At 36.4% G+C, this 20,101-nt stretch overlaps 2 protein-coding genes across 3 annotated transcripts in view; one reads left to right on the top strand and one right to left on the bottom strand.

Moving 5' to 3' along the window:
• The window catches only part of ABCE1 (ATP binding cassette subfamily E member 1), a 31,217-nt gene extending 15,278 nt beyond the window's left edge, over nt 1–15,939 (bottom strand). The window contains exons 1-9 of the mRNA XM_047091143.1: nt 15,837–15,939; nt 9,337–9,466; nt 8,157–8,242; nt 5,151–5,248; nt 4,040–4,157; nt 3,295–3,432; nt 3,083–3,152; nt 2,737–2,833; nt 1,748–1,837 (exon numbers count right to left, since the gene is read on the bottom strand). Coding sequence (XP_046947099.1) covers nt 1,748–1,837; nt 2,737–2,833; nt 3,083–3,152; nt 3,295–3,432; nt 4,040–4,157; nt 5,151–5,248; nt 8,157–8,242; nt 9,337–9,439 — 800 coding nt within the window. The 5' untranslated portion in view covers nt 9,440–9,466; nt 15,837–15,939. The remainder of the gene's footprint in view (nt 1–1,747; nt 1,838–2,736; nt 2,834–3,082; nt 3,153–3,294; nt 3,433–4,039; nt 4,158–5,150; nt 5,249–8,156; nt 8,243–9,336; nt 9,467–15,836) is intronic.
• A 107-nt stretch (nt 15,940–16,046) lies between these two features.
• The window catches only part of ANAPC10 (anaphase promoting complex subunit 10), a 107,500-nt gene continuing 103,445 nt past the window's right edge, over nt 16,047–20,101 (top strand). For both annotated transcript variants that reach the window (XM_047092103.1, XM_047092104.1), the window contains exons 1-2: nt 16,047–16,122; nt 19,243–19,369. In XM_047092103.1, coding sequence (XP_046948059.1) covers nt 19,255–19,369 — 115 coding nt within the window. In that variant the 5' untranslated portion in view covers nt 16,047–16,122; nt 19,243–19,254. The remainder of the gene's footprint in view (nt 16,123–19,242; nt 19,370–20,101) is intronic.

Genomic DNA, 20,101 nt, shown 5'->3' with positions numbered 1-20,101 from the left:
GACTGAGCCACCCAGGCACCCCAGTGAGTTTTTTTTTTTTTTTTAAAGATTTTATTTTGGGGGCACCTGGGTGGCTCAGTGAGTTGAGCGTCTGACTTTGGCTCAGTTTACAATCTCACCATTTGTGGGTTTGAGCCCCGCATTGGGCTCTGTTGACAGCTCAGAGCCTGGAGCCTGCCTTGGAATCTGTTTCTCAAAAATAAACATTAAAAAAATTTTTTAAAGATTTTCTTTTTAAGTAATCTCTACACCCAACATGGGGCTGGAACTTACAACCCTGAGATATAGTTGCATGCTCCACCGACTGAGCCAGCCAGGTGCCTCTGTCCATTGAATTTTTTATGTCACAGCTATACTTTCAATTTCTAAATCTGGGTTTTTTGAACATTTACCTATTGCCTTTTTCTGGTACCATATTCTTAGGGTTTTGTATCCTTTTTTATGTTTGTATTTTATTATTTTTTTTAAAGTTTATTTGAGAATGTGAGAGACAGCGTGCACGTGCAGGAGGAGGGTTAGAGGCAGAGACAGAAGGAGAGAGAATTCTAAGCAGGCTCCGTGCTGTCAGTGCAAAGCCTGATGCGGGGCTCAAACTCACAAACTGTGAGATTATGACTTGAGCGGAGATCAAGATTCAGACACTTAACCGACTGAGCCACTTGGGGGCACCTGTGGGGTGTATTTTAGATACAACTATTTTATAGTTTGAGAATGTCACCTGACCTCCTTGAAGGTCTAATCCTGTTGTCTGTTGTGTCTACTGCCTCATTTGCAGATGCTTTCCTCTTAATCATTTATAGCCCTGGATTTTAGCTCATGAGTCTTTACTTGTAGGAATCCTGTGACCAGGGTTGAGGGCATATCCCTGCAAAGTGATTTTATATTTGCTTCTGCTAGGTACCATAGGACAGGACTAAAGATTCTGAGACCCTCTTTTTATGTTACTTTCTTACTGTGAAGAAGATTATCCCGATTATCTAAATTTCGATTCCATATTCTAGCCATATTCTAGTCTCTTCTTTGTAATTTATAGTTCTTTGGTTTTTGATCCCTAGGGATTTCTCTTGCATTCTGTAATAGCTGGAGATTAAATTAGTCATTAATGAGAGGCACAAAAAATACTACACAGAAAAAAATCCCATAGTTTTGCCATGTAGTAAATTTGTAACCTAGAACAAATAACTACCTTATCTGACCTTAATCTTCCTCATCTACAAAATGGGAATACTACCAAAGAGTCTAACACACAAGATTGCTATGAGGCTCAAATGAGAGAATGGATTTAAAAACTGAAAATTACAAAAGTATCCCATAACTACAGGGTGCTGTGATTACTTAACAGGTTATTAAGAACTATGGAGTTCAGTAAGACCCTAAATAACCAGAGTTACTGTGGTGATCCTTATAATGTTGTAAATTTTGTGTGTGTTTGAGTGACATATTCATTTGAGAATCTGGTAAAAGCTAAGAATCTGCCTCCCAGAAATCCATACACAGATGCCAGAACTTTCAAATCATTCCAAAGTATTCCTACGCTCTCTGGAGACAGGCATTAGATAGCAGGTAGTAAATAAGTCTTGCATAAAGAACATCTGTTCTAGATAGAGGAAGGTAAATACCAGTGGTGGCTCTAAATAACTGATAGAAAACATACATACATATGACATTGATGGCCCCAGTGTTTAATCTTTAGAAATCTGTATAACTCCCCAAACAAAATAAGACAGACATACCAATCTATACTCACCTATCTGGATTTATGAGAGATCGTATAGTGATAGCAGCCTTTAAACGCTGCTTGACATCTAGGTAACTAGAAGGTTCATCAAACATGAAACTATGAGAAAGAAAAGCAAACACAATGATTTGTAAGACAAATAGGATATAATTCTATCTTACATGATATTTTAAAGCTCTGTAATATAGTTTCTGATTTAACAACAACCATACTCTCTTACACCAATGAGGAGTCCACTGCGTAAGAGTAAGAACTTTTGTATTCTGTTCAGAAGTAGAAAGAAAAAAAACTGCAAAAGCAGGGCTGCATTATCAAGCCTGGGGAGAGACTCTGATTAAGCTAATGTACAAAGTGTTATTGCCTCATGAAAAAATATTCTGATACAGTCTAAAGTAATTCAGACAGCTTTGCTCTTGATTAAAGTCCATTGCATTAAAGCAAATGAGTTTTTGAAAAGGAGGGCACCGCACAGAATTATAGAACACTTTGTGGAAAAGGGCTAGCCTGCACTGCATGTCAGAGTAGGAATGTAGAAAAAGGTGGGAGCAATATATTTGGGAAAAGAGAGGCACTAGAAGGTAGGAAGGAAACTCCTTCTTCCTTTTTCTCTCTCACATGACATGCCACCCTGATTTAGGGTAATCTAAAAGACCTGTTTTACTTGAGGTATTTAAAAACCTTGCTGGCCTGGTTGGAGAGCTTAAGTTTAAAAAAATATCCTTTTATGTACAGAGTTTATGTAATATGCAACTGATCATATTAAACAGCACTGTAACCCATAAATTGTGCAGTACTTATCTAAATAAATGAGTTACTCTCCCCCTTTGGGAATAACAGGGAATGGCAATGGATGCATAAATGTTTCAACATCTTAGCTCAAAAGCAGAACCTTAGATACTATTTCTGTTAACTTCTCTCAAAAGCAATGCCTTAATGGTATTACAAATAAAAACTCTAAAATAAAGATTAAGACGTACAAAATTTGCAAAGCAACCTACATATCAGCCTTCTGTATGCAAACGACAGCACAAGCAAATCTCTGCAACTCTCCTCCCGAAAGATCTTCAACATTTCGTTCTTTTAGATGGGTTAAATCTACAAAGAATATAGAGGCATTGTGTTCAATGTTGTTAAGTTTTCTTTTACCTCTTCTAGGCAAAATGTATATATCGCACATCATTCTGGGTATGAATGATATTTCAGTTGAAAACTGTTAATGTAAAAAGTGAATACAACAATTCCTAGAGATTTTCCCCTGTATTTCAGTAATCTATATGATAAGTATCTATCTTTATGAGTTAAGTTCAGGGCCTATTAAAGCATGAACACAAAACAAACTCTTACCAAGCTGTTGACATACAATTGCTTGTGTCTTTGTTTCATCCTTTCGGTCCAAAATAGATCCCACTGTCCCCTATCATAATACATCAGAAATAGTTACTACTATTTTCCTTCAATATTAAAAAGTTACAAAGCAAAATAAGTTTAGTTTGATACATATTTTATACCTCCACAGATACCTAAAATACATAAATTCCTCCTAAAGAGCAACTGACCTTTGCAGCCTTGGGAATCTGGTCTACATACTGAGGTTTGATAATGGCTTTTAGGTCATCTTCTAGAATCTTGGTAAAGTAATTCTGCAATTCGGATCCACGGAAGTAAGTCAAAATTTCTTGCCAATCAGGTGGATCCTAGAAATATAATTATCTGAATTTAATAATACATAATAATGCAAAAAAGAGGACTATTACACAGTTGACTCCTGAACAACATGGGTGAATTTTTTTTGATATCTATAATAAAGTACCATAAATCTATTTTCTCTTCCTTATGACTTACTTAATATTGATAACATCTTCTTTTCTCTAGCTTGCTTTACCTTAAGACTATAGTATATAATACATGTACAAGATAGGTAACTGTTTATGTTACTGGTGTAAGGCTTCTGGTCAACCAAAGGGTATTAACAGTTAAGTTTTGGGGAGTCAAAAGTCATACACAGATTTTTGACTGTGTGTGGAGGGGGGGTCATGACCCCTAACCCTCGCATTGTTCAAGGGTCAACTGTACATCCAAATAGAAGCCTTCTGTCTTTTAAAACTTCATTAACAGTTTAAGGAAGTTCATATTTATCAGTAGCATTAACAGATCTTAATTAAAAAGGAGTTTCATCTATATATTATTTCTCAGCATTAATGAATGATACTGAAAATAAGAACATTAAAAAAATTACATCCTTTCCTTCAAAGTCTCACAAAACTGACCTAAGTATTCATTTTCTTGAAGTAGTATACATACATCATACTTTCCAAGGTTTGGCTTTTGCTTTCCTGCTAAAATTTTTAGAGCAGTTGACTTTCCAATTCCATTAGTTCCAACTAATCCTAAAACTTCACCTGGACGAGGGATAGGCAACCTGTCATTAAGTATACAAAAATGGATAAATAAATAAAACTAGGATTTAGGTAGAAAAAGCTACATAATACCATAATCATGTATTTTAATGCACTTGCACTCCACACACATCCATTAATAAGCTAAGAGATATATGCCAGATATTATTGGCTATTAGAAAAAAAAAACAGCCAAAAGTAACTTAAACTGTTAATTGTTAGAAATGCATCCATGACCAATATTACTCTAAATTTTATTTTCAATTTTCATTCATGTCCATTCTAAAGTAATTCTCCTTTACATATAAAGCTCAGTTTTAATGTATAACCAAATGCTCTGATACAAAATTAAACAGCAGGTGCAACCTCACACTGTCTTTTTTTTTTTTTTGTCCTGCCATTTACTTACAAGGAGAATAGTGCCACATCAACCAGAAATACTCCACTTCATTCTCCCTGCTGCAGTAGGCTCTTTAAAGCTGGCAGGTTGAGAAATACCTTTTTATTAGTTAAATCTAGACTCTCAGATTCAGAATAACAGTGTTTAGCAGATTAAAAACCTCAAAGCACTCCTGTGATTTAACAATATATGTTTAAGTTCAGAGTAATAGTCTCTGTAGAGGAGATTAGTAAATAATGAAAATAGAAAACAAGTTCCTTAAAAGTTATTTTGGGGATATGAGTATTATTAATAATAGTAATTCTCAACCTCACTTGTATATCAGAATCACTTGGGAGCTTTTTCAACTTATTGAGGTCTAGATTCAATATCTAGAGATATAATGTAATTCAACTGGGCTGAAACCTAGGCATTAGTTTTTTTTAAAAAAAACCCAAGTAATTCTAATGTTAGCCAGAATGAAACACTGACATATACAGTACGATTCTATACATTATAATTTTGCATTTCTCTTTAGTGGATGGTTAATACTTCTTCCCATTTTCATCTTTCTCTGAAAATTTCAAATGTATTTTACTCTTGATCAAAGTAGAAGAATGTTGACTTGAAAATATACCTGTGAAGTTTGAAGGCATTGGCACAATATCGATGTGTTGTTTCTTTTTCCAAATTGCTTGGTAAATTGACAATTGATAAGGCGCCAAAGGGACATTTCTGTTATTTAAAGTAAAGAATTTTATGTTAATTTCTAGAAATGTACATATGACTAAAACGGATAGGTTAAGAATTTTTTATAAACAATCTTCAAAATGGGGGAATTACGGGGTACCTGACTAATTCAGTCAGAAGAGCATGTGGCTCTTGTTCTCAGGGTTAAGTTCAAGCCCCACACTGGGTGTAGAGATTACCAAAAAAAAAAAAAAAAAAAACAAACAAACAAAAAAACAAACAAAAAACCCCAAGTGTGGGACTTCCACAAGATGTAAAATACTGCTTCATTTTCTTATCTACTTAAAAAATGAAAGTTAAATTCCTTGAAGGCAAGAATCATTTTAACTAATTTTGTATCTCCGTTAGTGACTGGCATATTTCTAGATTTTAATACTTAATGAAAAACCTTACAAAAATTGAGGGCTATTTGTGTGTGTGTTTTAACATTAGATACGGCTAAGAGGCAAGATAAAACATGTTTATTGAGTATATCATTCCATATTCAGTTGACAGATGCTTTCTCACTACCTCCTTCTTCCTGTCTTTGTATGCTTTTTTTTGTACTTTGTAAAGTCCTTTAAGGTCTTTATGGTTAATGTTTAGTCAGGTTTAAGGTTAAGTCCTTTCCAGATGGTACTTATTTCGGTCTATTTACATCCCACCAACAGCTAGCATAATATCTGCACAGAGCAAGGATTAATGTCTTTCCATTGTGGTTTTTAACTGTCCCATATGAAACAGATGCTTTATATTGCAACTGAGTAAATTCACATTAAAAAAAAGTTTACTTATAGAAAAACTCGAAGAAAAGTTCATTATCAATCAAATAAAAATCCAAGGAATAAGAATGGCAAGAACTGGAAGATCATTTAAGAGCATCAATATGACTACAAACATTGCTCAACTATAAAGATACATTCAAAGAATATAACCTCAGATTAGATATCTGTTTAGCAGAACTGTTCAAAGAGTTGAGGGGATCAATTTAAAAATCTTTGTATGTAACGATTTCAGTGAATTCTCAGTAAGTTTTAAGAACACAGAAAATTAAAAAACAAAAATTCTTATATTCTAACAAAGTAATTACCACCTTCTAACCAAAACCATTATTTCTTTTAAAAAATATACATATATATATTTATTTTAATTTAGAGGCAGAGAGTGTATAAGCAAGAGAGAGGGGCATTGACAGAAGGAAAGAGAATCTTTTTTTTTTTTTTTTAAAGTTTATTTATTTTGAGAGCGAGTGGGGGAAAGGCAGAGAGAGAGAGGGAGAGAGAGAGAATCCCAAGCAGGCTCCATACTGCCAGCGCAGAGCCCAATGTGGGGCCTGAACTCGAGAACCATGAGATCATGACCTGAGTTGAAACCAAGAGTTGAACGCTTAACCAACTGAGCCACCCAGGCACCCTAAGACAGAGAATCTTAAGCAGGCTCCATGTGGGGCTTGGCCCTGCGACCCTGCGATTGTGACCTGAACTGATATCAAGAGTCAGACGTTTAACCAACTGAGCCACCCAGGCACCCCCAAACTACTAATTCTGTATACAATATAGTTTTCTGCCAATAGAGTTACCTCCATTTACAGAATTTTCTGTTATTCCACAAATGTACATAAAATGGTTATAGGCTGTAAGTAATATAAACATCTGTTTAGAATACTATTTCATGTACGCAGTGCACTATAAGTACCTTAGTGTTCAGAGGGTATCTATTATCCCCACCAGATTCCTCATATCAGTATCCTTTCAGCCACTGAAGTGTATACCCCAAAATTTGAGATCTCATTTTTTTATATCAGTGAAGAAGAAAATAGGGTAGAATATATTGTTCAAAATCAGATCTCCAGCACCCCCAACACTGACAGGTACATAAGAGATTAGTAAATGTTTTCTGGAAGGAATGTTTCCTGCTTATATTTTCAAAACGAGGGAAAACACTTTCATACCAATGAAATTCTTTTGGATACTTAATTAAAGATTCAGAAACCAATGTAAAATACACATAAACCTTATGAGAATCAGTAACAGGGTAGTATCCATACTCTGGTAAAAGCCCCTTTTTAAAATAATTATCTACAAATATCTAAATTAGAAACATAATGCACTGGTTCTTAAATATTATTTATGAACTAAGTTTGGAAATCTATCATTTTAAAGTTGAAAGCCTTAACTAAACCATTCAATGCAACAAAAACTAATTGAGGTATTTTGAAAAATTATTGCGTTAAATTAAAAAAATTTTGGCTGAGTGCATTTCTGTTTAAAAGATGTGATTTAAAATTAAATACAGACTTGAAAAGACTGCAGGTAACATGACTCATACTTTTTGTATTTACGTTTCCAAAAGTACTTGTAAAGACATGCTCTAGAATGTCCTTCTCATAAAAGGGTGAAATAAAAAAAGGATGAAAAAAGAAATTAATTTTGGTTGGAAACGGCTTTCCAAAGTTGAGTGTGGCAAGGATAACTTTTACACAGGGTGGCTTAATTAATTAAAAAAGCAACAATATTAGATTTTTGCTAGAATACCATTCTCCTAAATTTATATTCTTTATTCGCTGCTTTATATTTTGCCTCTTTAAAAATAGTTATAATGGGGATGCCTGGGTGGCTCAGTCGGTTGAGTGTCCGACTCTTGATTTCGGCTCAGGTTATGATCCAGGGTCATAGGATTGAGCCCCATGTTGAGCTCCGTGCTGGGCGTGAAGCCTGTTTGAGAGTCTCAGTCTCTCTCTCTCTCTCTCTCTCTCTTCTTCCTCCCTCCCTCCCTTCCTTCTTTCCCTCTCTGCTTGTGCTTTCTCTCTCTCTAAAAAAATAAAAAATTAGAAAAACCAGTTATAACATATTCAGAATTTTCTGACTTCTTTTTCAGCTTGCAAATGTGATCCGATAAATAAAATATCACTTACCTTAATACAAATACCACAACCAATACAAAGGGTTTCAGAAATCCATGCTATTTTGCTCTGGGGTGTAACCTCTATGCATAATTTTCCTGGCAAAAGAAAAGATAGAATTAAGTCATTTTCCCTGCCATTCTAATTTTCTGAACATTGTTATTTAGGTAATTCTGGTTCCAAATCTCCATACAGAAGCTGATTTTCAAAAACAAAGAACACAGGAAGAAATACATTTGAGATAATACCCTAAAAAAACAGTGCTATGTGGGAATTAATTATAATTAATATATATTAATTTACTACTGGGGAAGAAAATATGCTTCCTAAAACAGTTTTATTTGTTATTTTTTAAAAAGTTTATTTATTCATTTAAGTAATCTCTACCCTTAACATGGGGCTTGAACTCAGGACCCTGAGAGCAAGAGTCACATGCTTTCTTGACTGAACCAGTCAGGTGCCCCTAAAACAGTTTTATTTTTAAGCTGAATGACCTGAATATTTAATTCACAAAATATACCTTGGAAATGGCAATGTACACCAGAAAAAGGAATGTAATACGTTAGCTAAATCAGTAAAGCTCCAAAAAGGTATGTAGTCATCCAATATACACAAGAAATTAAACTTGGCATTACAGATATTAATAAAAGAATTTCTAAATAGCACGGCAGACTATAATGACATCTAAAGTTTAAGATTCAAAAGTACACCTCACTAGTACAGTTAAAGTAACAATTATAACATAGCCCTCAAAGACTACCAATAATTCTGAATTGTTTTAAATTAATTTTGAAAATTAATTAATTTTGGAAATATATAGTAAAACCTCATGAATTAGTCATTCTTATTAAGCTATTTATTCTTGCTTTTTAAAATGAGAATACTATCAAAACCAAAATATACTGGTAGTCTTCTCTCCAAGACTTAAATAATTATAGAACTTTTGTAGAACAGTAAGAATCTTAGTAACAAACTCTGCTTTTATAGCCAATGAACTTTAAAAAATATTGGTAATACATTATTCTACCATTAGCAAAAATAGGACCGTTTAGTCACAAAGCAATAAAAAATTTAGAACAAAATCTGGTCTTATTTTTACAGTTTAAAGAAACTAAGTATATGCCTAGAGAACTATGAAGTCAATTTTTTTTAAACTTTTTCTTATCTTTAAATGATCCAAAGAACTGCTTACCCATTCGAACCACAGGGCAACTCTTTTTGCACTCCTGCCGACATTTCTTAGGTTTACATTTGTCATGGTTGACAATAGCAATTCTTGTTAATTTATCTGCCATAATTCTAAGTAAGAATATCCAGCTTTTCTATTAAAAGAAAAGTTAACAAAATTATGGCACAGTCAATGCAATTAGTTAAGAGAAATGAATCATAGGCATAAAAGTTGGAGAGAACATAAATTATCACTATATTCAGATATGATTATCTAGAACTACTAAAAAAAACCTAGTGAAATCAATGAAATGACTTAAGTCACGTTGAGAAAACAAAATTTTACATATATACTACTAATCAGAAGATTTATATAAAGAAAGAAAAAGCACACTGGTCACAAAAAAGGAAAGATCTAGGAATCATCTTACAAAATATATACATGTAAGAAAACTTTCAAATCACAACTTAAAAACATAAAAAGACTTCATCAAATTACACACTGTCTCAGTTTTTACAATACAGAATAGTCAATATCAGACATTTCAACCTTCGCCCAAATTATACATTTAATCCAATTTCAAGGAAAAAAACATTAAACCAGACAAGCCAAACCAAAAGCTCTTATGCAAAAAGAATGGCTTAGGAAAAGGAAAAAGAGCAAATGGAATGGGGGAACCTAGATTTAACAGATGGAAAAAAATGATATAATGTCTCAGTAATTAATACTGATACCAGTGTATGAGTACAGTCCAATAAAACAGAATAGAAAGAGTTGATGTGAAAAAGTAATACATATAATAAAGATGTTTACTCCCTCTCTCAAATTAAGTATTACTTCATGTCTTATCTATTAAGGATGTTAATAACAGAAATAGGAAATTATTAAGGTTGTGAACCTGATGTTGACTAAGGGGAAAAGTTAAAAATTGCCATTTCTTTAAGAATTTGTAATATGGCCAAGATGACATTTATGCTAATAGCATTAAAATGAAAAGACCAAGGAACCATACATGTAGATTGTGCTCACTTTTAAAGCTTCTCTAAGTCTTGATATTTAACAGTACCATCAATTATGCAGCTAAGCTCAAAGCGAACTTAAAAATCTTCTACCATGTTGGGCTTAGTGACAGACATCAATTTTCTCAGAATGGTGATTAAAGTAAATAATTCTGAAAACTATCTTAAAACTCCAGGTTATTCCAGTATGTAATGGCAGAACCTGAAGCCAAAAGAATACCCATCAAAAAAGACATTCTGTTGGCCTTTTCTATCAAGGATTGTGTTAATTCTGATTTTGTTTTGACTGACTGCTTTCCCTTGTACACCTCTTTCTCACTCCGCAATGCCTTTAGGTTTGGAGTGGGATAAGAGATTATGCTCCATGCTCCTCCCAGACTATCTTATCTCTCCCTCCTCATTATAGTCAGCTTTTGCCTCTCAGGTCATCCAACTGCTTCCATTTACTAACCATCAGATCACTCCCTCCCATCCTCATTTCAGCCCTAGGCTAAATTTTACTCTTTTACAAATCCTGTCAGAACTCTTGATTTCAGTATGTTCATAGATGATCTTCCTATTAACAGCCTGTTCTCTTAGTTCAGTAACCTCTCTCCTCCAGTGATCTTGTCTTTCATCCTCATTCCTTTGGTGAAACCTTTGACCTTATTTTTAATTTTTTAAAAATGTTTTTATTTATTTTTGAGGCAGAGAGAGACAGAGCATGAGCAGGGGAGGGGCAGAGAGAGGGGGAGACACAGAATCCAAAGCAGGCTCCAGGCCCTGAGCTGTCAGCACAGAGCCTGATGTGGAGCTCGAACTTACGGACTGTGAGATCATGACCTGAGCCGAAGTCAGATGCTCAACCAACTGAGCCACCCAGGCACCCCGCTTTGACCTTATTATTACCAATGACTGCAATCCTTCTATAACCTTCTTTTCAAATACCCCATTCTTCAATTACTACTCCTGTCTTTTCAGTTTACCCCTCTCGTACCCAACAATCCAACAACCCTTTGAACTCCCCATTCCCCAGACCTACTATCATTATCTCTTAATTCTACCATATTACCACTGTCCCTCAGTTTTTCTAACTTCATGTCCCTCTGTACCCAGCTAAAATTCCACCGTTAATCATTTATATCCTAAACTATAATCCTAGTTACATACAACTCTTCTCCTGCACATGTAAAGCCGAAAATGGGTAGACAAAAGCAAAGCCTTGCTGGTTAGTGTCATCTCAAGTGAACCAGCCAACCATCAATCCCATATAAATTTTTACAGTGAAGTACACTTGCACACTAAAAGACATCTACTAAGGGGAATTTTCTAACAATTCTCTCCTGTACTTCATATCATCAATTATTCCACTGGCTCATTTTCATCAGCATTCAAATAATCTATTATCTTCCCCCATCTTCCCCCATTGCTTTATTTCTCGTTCCACTTATTTTTAATGTTTACTTATTTATTTTGAGAGAGAGTATCCCAAGCAAGTTCCGCGTTGTCAGAGCAGAGTTCAATGAAGGGCTGGATCCCATGAACTGTGAGATCATGACTTGAGCCAAAATCAAGAGTAGGTAGGATGCTTAACCAACTTAGCCATCCAGGCGCCCCCTCCTTCCTTTTATAGCAAGACTATTTGGAAGAGCTGTATAGCTATAGTCAGTGTTCCAAATGTCTGTGTATTTTCTCTGGAATTCATTTCAGACTTTAGTGCTCATCATTCCACCAGAATAGCTTGTCAGGTCCACCACTGTTCTATACATGGGTAAAACAAATAGTTAACAGTTCCTAATTTACTCGAACAACCTGTTGCGTCTAACACAAAATATGACTTTTTCCTGCTATGCAGAAACCCTTTCTTAACTTGGTTCTGGGACATAGTACTGATCCAGTTTCCCTCCTATTTTCCTGGTCACTTTTCCTTATCTTCTAGGCTTCTAAAAGTTGAAAAGTGCTCTAATACTGTCACATTTTTTAAATTTATATTCATTCTCTAAGGTGTTTTATTCTAATCTCATGGCTTTAAATCCTATTTATATGCTGCTAAGTCCCAAATTTCTAGCTCTAGTCATGACACCTCTCCTAACTGTAAACTTGTTTATCTACCTGACTACCCAACATCTCTTCCTGAAGGTCTAATATACCATCTCCCAAACTGAACACCAGAAGTCCCAACCAAAATGTGCTTCTCTAGCAGTCTTGCCCATTCTGTTAAATGACAACTCCAGTCTTCCATTTACTTAAGCCCAAATCCTTGAAGTTATCTTTTACATGCCACAGCAGCAAATTCTGTACAATTTACCTTCATGAATCTGGCCACTTCTCTTCACTCTGGTTTAGGCCATCATTATTTCTTACCTGCATTACTCTAATAGCTCCCTATCAGGTCTCTCTGCTTTACTTTTACCTACTTCTACTCCAACCCTTGACAGTTCCTTCTCATGACAGAAGTAAGGGTGATCCTTTTATTTTTTTAATGTTTATTCATTTTTTGAGAGACAGAATGTGAGTGGGGGAGAGGAAGAGAGAGGGAGACACAAAATCCAAAGCAGGCTCCAGGTTCTGAGCTGTCAGCACAGAGCCCGATGCCGGGTTCAAGAACCAAACTGCCTGAGCCACCCAGGTGCCCCAGGGTGATCCTTTTGAAGTGTAAGCCATATCATGTCACTCTTCTGCTTAAGGTCCTGCAATGGCTTCTCTACTCATTCTGAGTAAAAGCCAAGTCCTTAAAATAACAAATGAGGTACTGATTAGCTTATACTACTTTCTCATCTCAACTCCAACTACTCCAGCTCTTGTTCATTTTGATCCAACCACCTTGGCTTCTTGTGGTTCTTAGAGCACATGTCAGACAGTTCTTGCTTCAGGGCCTTGACCTTTTCTATTCTCTCTGCCTGTAATGCTATTCCCCCTAGTGAGTTACAAGGCTCACTACTTCAAGTCTTTAATGTTTATTTCTCAGTGAGCCTTCTCTAGCTTATACTACCAAAAAATACACCCACTGTTTTGGTTTTTTCTTCCCTGATTTGCTTTATTTTTCTCTTTAGCTCTTTCTACTATACTGCACAGTATATATTTCATATGTACGTGTATATATGGTTTATGTATGTATTTATCGTGTATATACATGTATTTATATATTCTTTCTCTCTACACACAGACAGTACTTTTTACTCCCCAAGTAAAAAGTACTCCATCACGAGGGCAGAGATTTCTTGTCTGTTCAGCCCAGTGGCTAAACCAGTGTCCAGCATATCATAAAAGCTCAAGTATTTCTGTTGAATAAATGAGAAAATTAATTTAAAAATAGTAAATAGTTTTCCTATAGGTTATAGTGACTTCAGAAATATTGCAAATTACCAATATTTCATAGCAACAGCTATCCACTAAAGTATGTAGTGAGAAAAAAAAAAAATCAACCAAAAGGAGACTAAGTATTTATGTAATAAACAGAATGGTAATGGTAACTTCTAGACCCATTACCCCTTTAAAAGCTGGTCTAGTTTTCATAAAGACTAGAAGAGAAAGAAATCAAATAACTTTTGAATTGCTACAAAAAAAGCTTTCATTGTAAGTGACAACTCCCTGAAAACTGAAGATTCGTTAGTTATTAAAATAAAGCTGGACACCATACAAATTATCCGATGAATGAATGTCATGAAGTTCATTTTAGAGGATAAATCTTTCATCACAAAATTGTTTACGTTCAACTTTATTTCTGTCAAACTACTTAAGTGTTTCATCTGATATTTCAAAAAACCTTTTTAAAAACTAAGTGAATGTGAGATGACTTTTATAGAAAAATAAAAACACATCAGAGATGACTAATAAGCAGATTTATGTAAGAAAGTGATAAGTTATAATGCATTTAAGAATAAGGAATACAGAATCTTTGTATAACTGTTACTTGTGTAAACACTACTGATTAAATTCGTATATTATTTTCAAGAATTGGCGGGGGGGGGGATCCCTACTTTCTTTTTCAATGAGAATGATACAGGCTGTAAGGCTTGGGTGGGGGAAGGTAGAGTTTAGTAACAGACTTCTGGAAACAAAGAGAAATGTGAAGATATTTCAGATCTGAATACAAACTTTTCAAAATAGGTACTCAAACAATGACCCTCAGTGTTATTCTTCCAGCTGGCAAGAAAAAAGGAAGTGAGGCATTATGAAAAGCATTTGTAGTCTAAGACCAGAATTATTATAACACCATGTGAAAGCACTTAAGAGATTGCTCTTAACAAATGATGCTTGGTATCACATAAAATATCCCAACTTATGGTTATTGCAGGTTATTAGTCTTATAAAACATGTAAGTTGGGAGTGGTGCACAACTCTGATTTCAGAATCCTACACTGAAGACATTTAGAAGGGACAACAAAATAATACCACTTTTTTCCCCCCAGAAACCATATTAAATGTTCTCCTGAAAAAAAAATTTTATGGGGCTAACAAGGTTTTTAACGTGAAAAAAAAATACCCTTTTTGATACAAATACAGATAAGAGCCCTTGGCTAATATTGACAAAGTACTGTTGTTAGGTAGCTGATATAGGATGAATATTCTCAGTATAGGAGACAAACGTACTGAGAAATGCAACGCAAATGCCGCTATCATAAATGCCTAACTAGCAGTCTCTGTGGAAGAGAGGGTAAAACAAAACCCCCCCCAAAAAACCCTCCCACATCCCTCCCCACTGTTTTGACAGTTATTTCTGTTACGGACTACCATACACAAAATAAAATACATTTATGTAGCTTACGGGATGTCAGAATAGGCTTTGGACTTCGCGTCTACAAGGTACGAACCAATGCGCCCCTGATCTCATGCAATTTAAGACAAGGGGAAAACAAGTAAGTCACCAAGAAGAAAGTACCAAGTGCTATAAAAGCGCACCAAAAAAGCTAAAGGCATTCAACTGGGAGGTTACTTGGGATAATCGAATACACGTTGCTCTATGAGAAAAGTAGAGCTACAGCTGGCCATCATTTCTATAAAGACGGCAAAATGCCATGACTCATTCCATAATCACCAGAAAAGCCGAGGAAGAAAAGGCCACGACTTCCTATAATCAAATACGCACATGTGCCAATAAGTCCATTTTACTGTGTCAGGGTAAGGATGGGGGGTGGGGGGGGAAACGACGATGCTTTGAGTTCTGAAGTTGCCTTCTTCTCTGTAATAGGGCAAGAAGAGTAGTAAAGGGGGAGTGGAGACGGTGGAGATTACATCTCTGAGATGGCATGTAAATCCATTCTCGTAGCCCCTGGCGGGGGGGTGGCTGGCAACAGTGGCCAAGAGCCAGGTTAGCTGGAGGGGATGCGCGACGCACCTCTAAGCCCTCCGCAGCGTCCGCGCGGCGGTTCCAGCTGTCCCTCCCGAGCCGGCTGCCACGCGCCGCTGCCTCCTTCACTGCTGACACCAGAGGCCTCACCAAAGGCTCTCAGACAACGTCCCTACTGTCTTTAAATTGTGGGAGACCACAGCTAACGGCCAAACCCTCCCGGGCCATTCAGGTACCTGGAGAAAACGACTCCCTTGCGGAGGAGAGCGCAGAAGCCAAGTCAGTTCTTCCTCTCACTTCTCTCTCACACAGCGTGTTCTTACGGCCACCGGCCAAAATGGCGGTGCTCAACCACCGCCTCGCGCATGCCTTAGGGACGCAGTGCGCGCGCGCGACAGAGAGCGACAGGCGGAGCCCTGGCGAGAACTGACGTCATTGTCCTGCGACTCCAAATTAACGTCTGTGGGAAAGCCGGGCTGTCCTGAGTGGGAGTGGCACCGAGCTGCAGGGTATCTTAAAAAGGTGGGTTGCGGCAAGCCGGGTCTGCAAGCTCTAAGGGCGTGAGCTTCTCTCCTCCGCCCTGTCCTGGAGAATGGTTCTCTCGTAAGCAGATGCGTTCGCATCCCTATTCTCAGTCCCCTTTTCCGCTCGCGATCTCAAGGCCGCTGGAGAGCCATTGCCCATTCTAGTATTTCTAGCAGAGGTATCTAGCAGAATCGACAGAGTGTGGTCCAGGTACTGCTGGCCGTGGCCTTCTCTCCTTGGCTTCAGTTTCTTCTGAACCGAGTGGCCAGGAAGCCAGGTTTTTCCGAGCTCCGCGTTTTTTCCACTTGGTGGCGTCCAGTATCAAAGCAGGCAGTTGAATTCTGCTCCTATGTAGAGTTGGGCTTTTTTTTTTTTTTTTTGGACAATTTGACATTTTTGCATATTTGACAATGACTGGACATTCAGCTTGTAGTGACAGTCACAGGTTTACTTGTCTCATCCTAGACCTTACTTAAATTGCAGAAGGCAAATACTTTAGCTTAGGACTGCACCTATTCGTTCATCCATTTATTCGTTAAGTAAATTGCTAACTGAGCATTTAAGTCTCAGGCCTTTCTGGATTTTACAGTCTAGTGGCTCTACTATTATTTAATGAGTATCAAGAGCTGTGTTTGAGATTAGGAAACAACTGAAATCTAAAAGGTGTCAACGAGATGGTATACTGAAATATTGGGCCAAGTTTTTTTTTTTTTTAAGTTTATTTATTTATGAGAGAGAGAGAGAGAGCGAGAGAGAATCCCAAGCAGGCTCCCTGTTGTCAGTGCAGAGCCTGACTCTGAAATAGAGTCAGTTGCTTAACTGACTGAGGCCACCCAGGCTCCCTGGGCCAGGTTTATAATAGCATATATAACAATGTTCAGTATCTGTAACTTTGCACTACATAAGCTGTTTTACATGTTTACTATCAGATATTTTTTTAAAAATATTTTTAAAATGTTTGTTTATTTTTGAGAGAAAGAGAGAGGGAGAGAGAGAGAGAGCAAGTAGGGGAGGGGCACAGAGAGAGGGAGACAGAATCCCAAGCAGGCTCCGTGCTTTCAGCACGGAGCCTGGTGCAGTGCTGGAACCCATGAACTGTGAGATCATGACCTGAGCTGAAGCCAAAAGTCAGACGCTTAACCAACTGAGCCACCCAGGGGCCCCAGAGATTTTTTTTTTTTTTCATGTTTGCATAGACTTACCAAGATTATCAAAAGATGAGAAAGTTCCAGTAAATTTTTGGGTTTAGAATGGGTCAGTTATTCACTTCTACGCCTTGAAACCTTTTTTGTGACGTTATCTTCTATGGCAAGAGCACACATAAGTTAAACTTTTGACAACTAGTGTGGAGAAGTGATATTTCTCTGTTTCACTTAATGGACTATTTAAAATGGAGACCAATATCTCATTGTGGTTTTGTTTGCGTTTCTCTGATGATTAGTGATGTTGAGTATCTTTTCATGTATCTGTTGTGAGATATCACCTTATATCTGTCGGAATGGGTAGAATCAAAAAGATAAGAAATAAGAAGTGTTAGCAATGATGCTGGAGAAAAAGGAACCCTTGTGCATTGTTGGAGGGAATGTGAATTGGTGCAAACACTGTGGGAAACAGTATGGAAGTTCTTCAAAAAATTATAAATAGAATTACTCCAGTAATTCCACTACTAGGTAATTTACCCAAAGAAAATAAAAACGCTAATTTGAAAGGATATATGCACCCCAGTGTTCACTGCAGTATTATTTACCATAGCCAAGATGTGGAAGCAACACAAATGTCCATCAGTGGATGAATGGATAAGGAAGATGTGGTATACACACACAAATAGAGATAGATAAATAGATAGGTAGATACACACATTATGAAATACTAGCCATAAAAAAAGAATGTGGTCTTGCCATTTGCAACCACATGGATGGACCTAGGGGGTATAAGGCTAAATTAAATAAGTCTGAAATAAGAAAGAAATAAGAGAAATAAGAAATAAGAGAAAGACAAATATCATATGATTTCACTCGTGTGGAATTTAAGAAACAAAACAAGCAGAAAAAAATAAACAGACTGTTAAATTCAGAGAACAGGTTTCTAGAGGGGAGGTGGATGGGAGGATGGGTGAGACACATAAAGGGGATTAAGAGTAAATGATGTGATGAGCACAGAGAAATGTATAGAATTGTTGAATCATATGTTGTACACCTGGAACTAATATAACACTGTTTATTATATTTTAATAAAAAGTTATCAAAAACAAATTTACATTTGCTAAATAAAAAATGGAAACGAATATTTACATATTCCTGGAATAAGAATATTTCTAGATTTTTTTTTAAAGTTTGTTTTTGACAGAGAGAGAGAGAGAGAGAGAGAGAGAGAGAGAGAGAGAGACAGACAGATCGTGAACAGGGGAGGGGCAGAGAGAAAGGGAGACACAGAATGCAAAGCAGGCTCCAGACTCTGAGCTGTCACCATAGAGCCTGACGTAGGGCTCCAACTCACGGACTGCGAGTTCATGACCTAAGCCAAAGTCGGATGCCCAACCGACGGAGCCATCCAGGCGCCCCGGAATACGAACATTTCAGTTTAACTTCTCTAAAGAAAAAAATTCATTTGAATTAAGAATTTTTACTCAGAGGGGTACCTGGCTGGCTCAGTCGGTGAAGCATGCGACTCTTGATCTTGGGGTTGTGAGTTTGAGCCCAACGTTGGGTGTAGAGATTACTTAAAAATAAAATCGTTTTTTAAAAAAAAGAATTTTTATTCAGAGAGGTATAGAATTGTATAGCATTATGGAATTATAGATCAAGTCAACCCCTTTTAGAGGTAAGAAATAAAGCCCAGACCTGCCCGAAGTCTAAGCTAGTTAAAGGAGAGGCTGAAGTTGAAACTATGATCCCATGCTCTTTTGACTATTATACTCTACTGTTTGCACATCTTGTAAATCATATGAATTCCTAAGATTTTTTAATTATAGTGGTTGAGTTATGTTAACTTCATTTGAGAAATAGATGGTTAATATCAAGGGTAGTGATCCATTTTGCTACTAAATTTTAATTTTTACCTTTTGTAGAAAGAAGCTCAGGTCCTGGTATAATGTGGATATTCTTGTTTTCTTCGTAGAATATTTTAAAAATGACCACACCAAACAAGACACCTCCTGGTGCTGACCCTAAGCAGTTGGAAAGGACTGGAACAGTACGGGAAATTGGGTCACAAGCTGTTTGGTCACTCTCATCGTGCAAACCAGGTAAACAAAACAAAAGAAAAACCAAAAAAGTTGTTTGTGATAACTATTTACAGTTTCCTTGTACACAGGACTGACTTTAATACTCTTTTTTGTTTAGATGGTTTATTTTAATTTTAAACTAAATTAAGTTTTCATTTGTTATATATTTCTTCCCATTTGTTTTACTAATTCCACTTTAAGTTAACTGCAGGTTTCATAAGGTCTCTTCTTTATCCTCCTCTATCTCTGCAATGATTTAATTATTTGGTGAGCATTTTTTGTTGGTTATCTCTCTAGATGGGATAGGTGGGTGATACATTTTTTGAGTCATTGCATGTTCCTAGATAACTTTATTTTACTCTTTTTTTTGAAAGAGTTTATGTTTTATTGTTTTAAGTTTATTTATTTATTTTTGAGAGAGAGCACATGAGTGGGGTGGGCAGAGAGAGAAAATCCAAAGCAGGCTCTGCCCTGTCAGCACAGAGCCTGATGCAGAGCTCAAACTCACAAACTGTTGAGCTCATGACCTGAGCTGAAATCAAGAGTCAGATGTTCAACTGAGTGAGCCATCCAGGCACCCCTTTTTCTTTTAAAAAATTTTTATTTTTTGATTTTTTATTTTACTCTTGATTGGGATAGAATTTTTGGGTCGTGGTCCTCTTCTCAAAAATTTGAGGTACTATATCATTATTTCCTTTTTGTTGCAAATAAGAAAGCTTATGCTTGTCTCTCTTTTTTTCTAAGTAACTTGTT

Source organism: Lynx rufus, unplaced genomic scaffold, assembly GCF_022079265.1.
Source record: "Lynx rufus isolate CCGP_SWC_20201006 ecotype Redwood Valley unplaced genomic scaffold, mLynRuf1.p SCAF_3, whole genome shotgun sequence".
Classification (NCBI taxonomy): Eukaryota; Metazoa; Chordata; class Mammalia; order Carnivora; family Felidae; genus Lynx; species Lynx rufus.
This window is presented reverse-complemented; position numbering and strand designations above follow the sequence as displayed.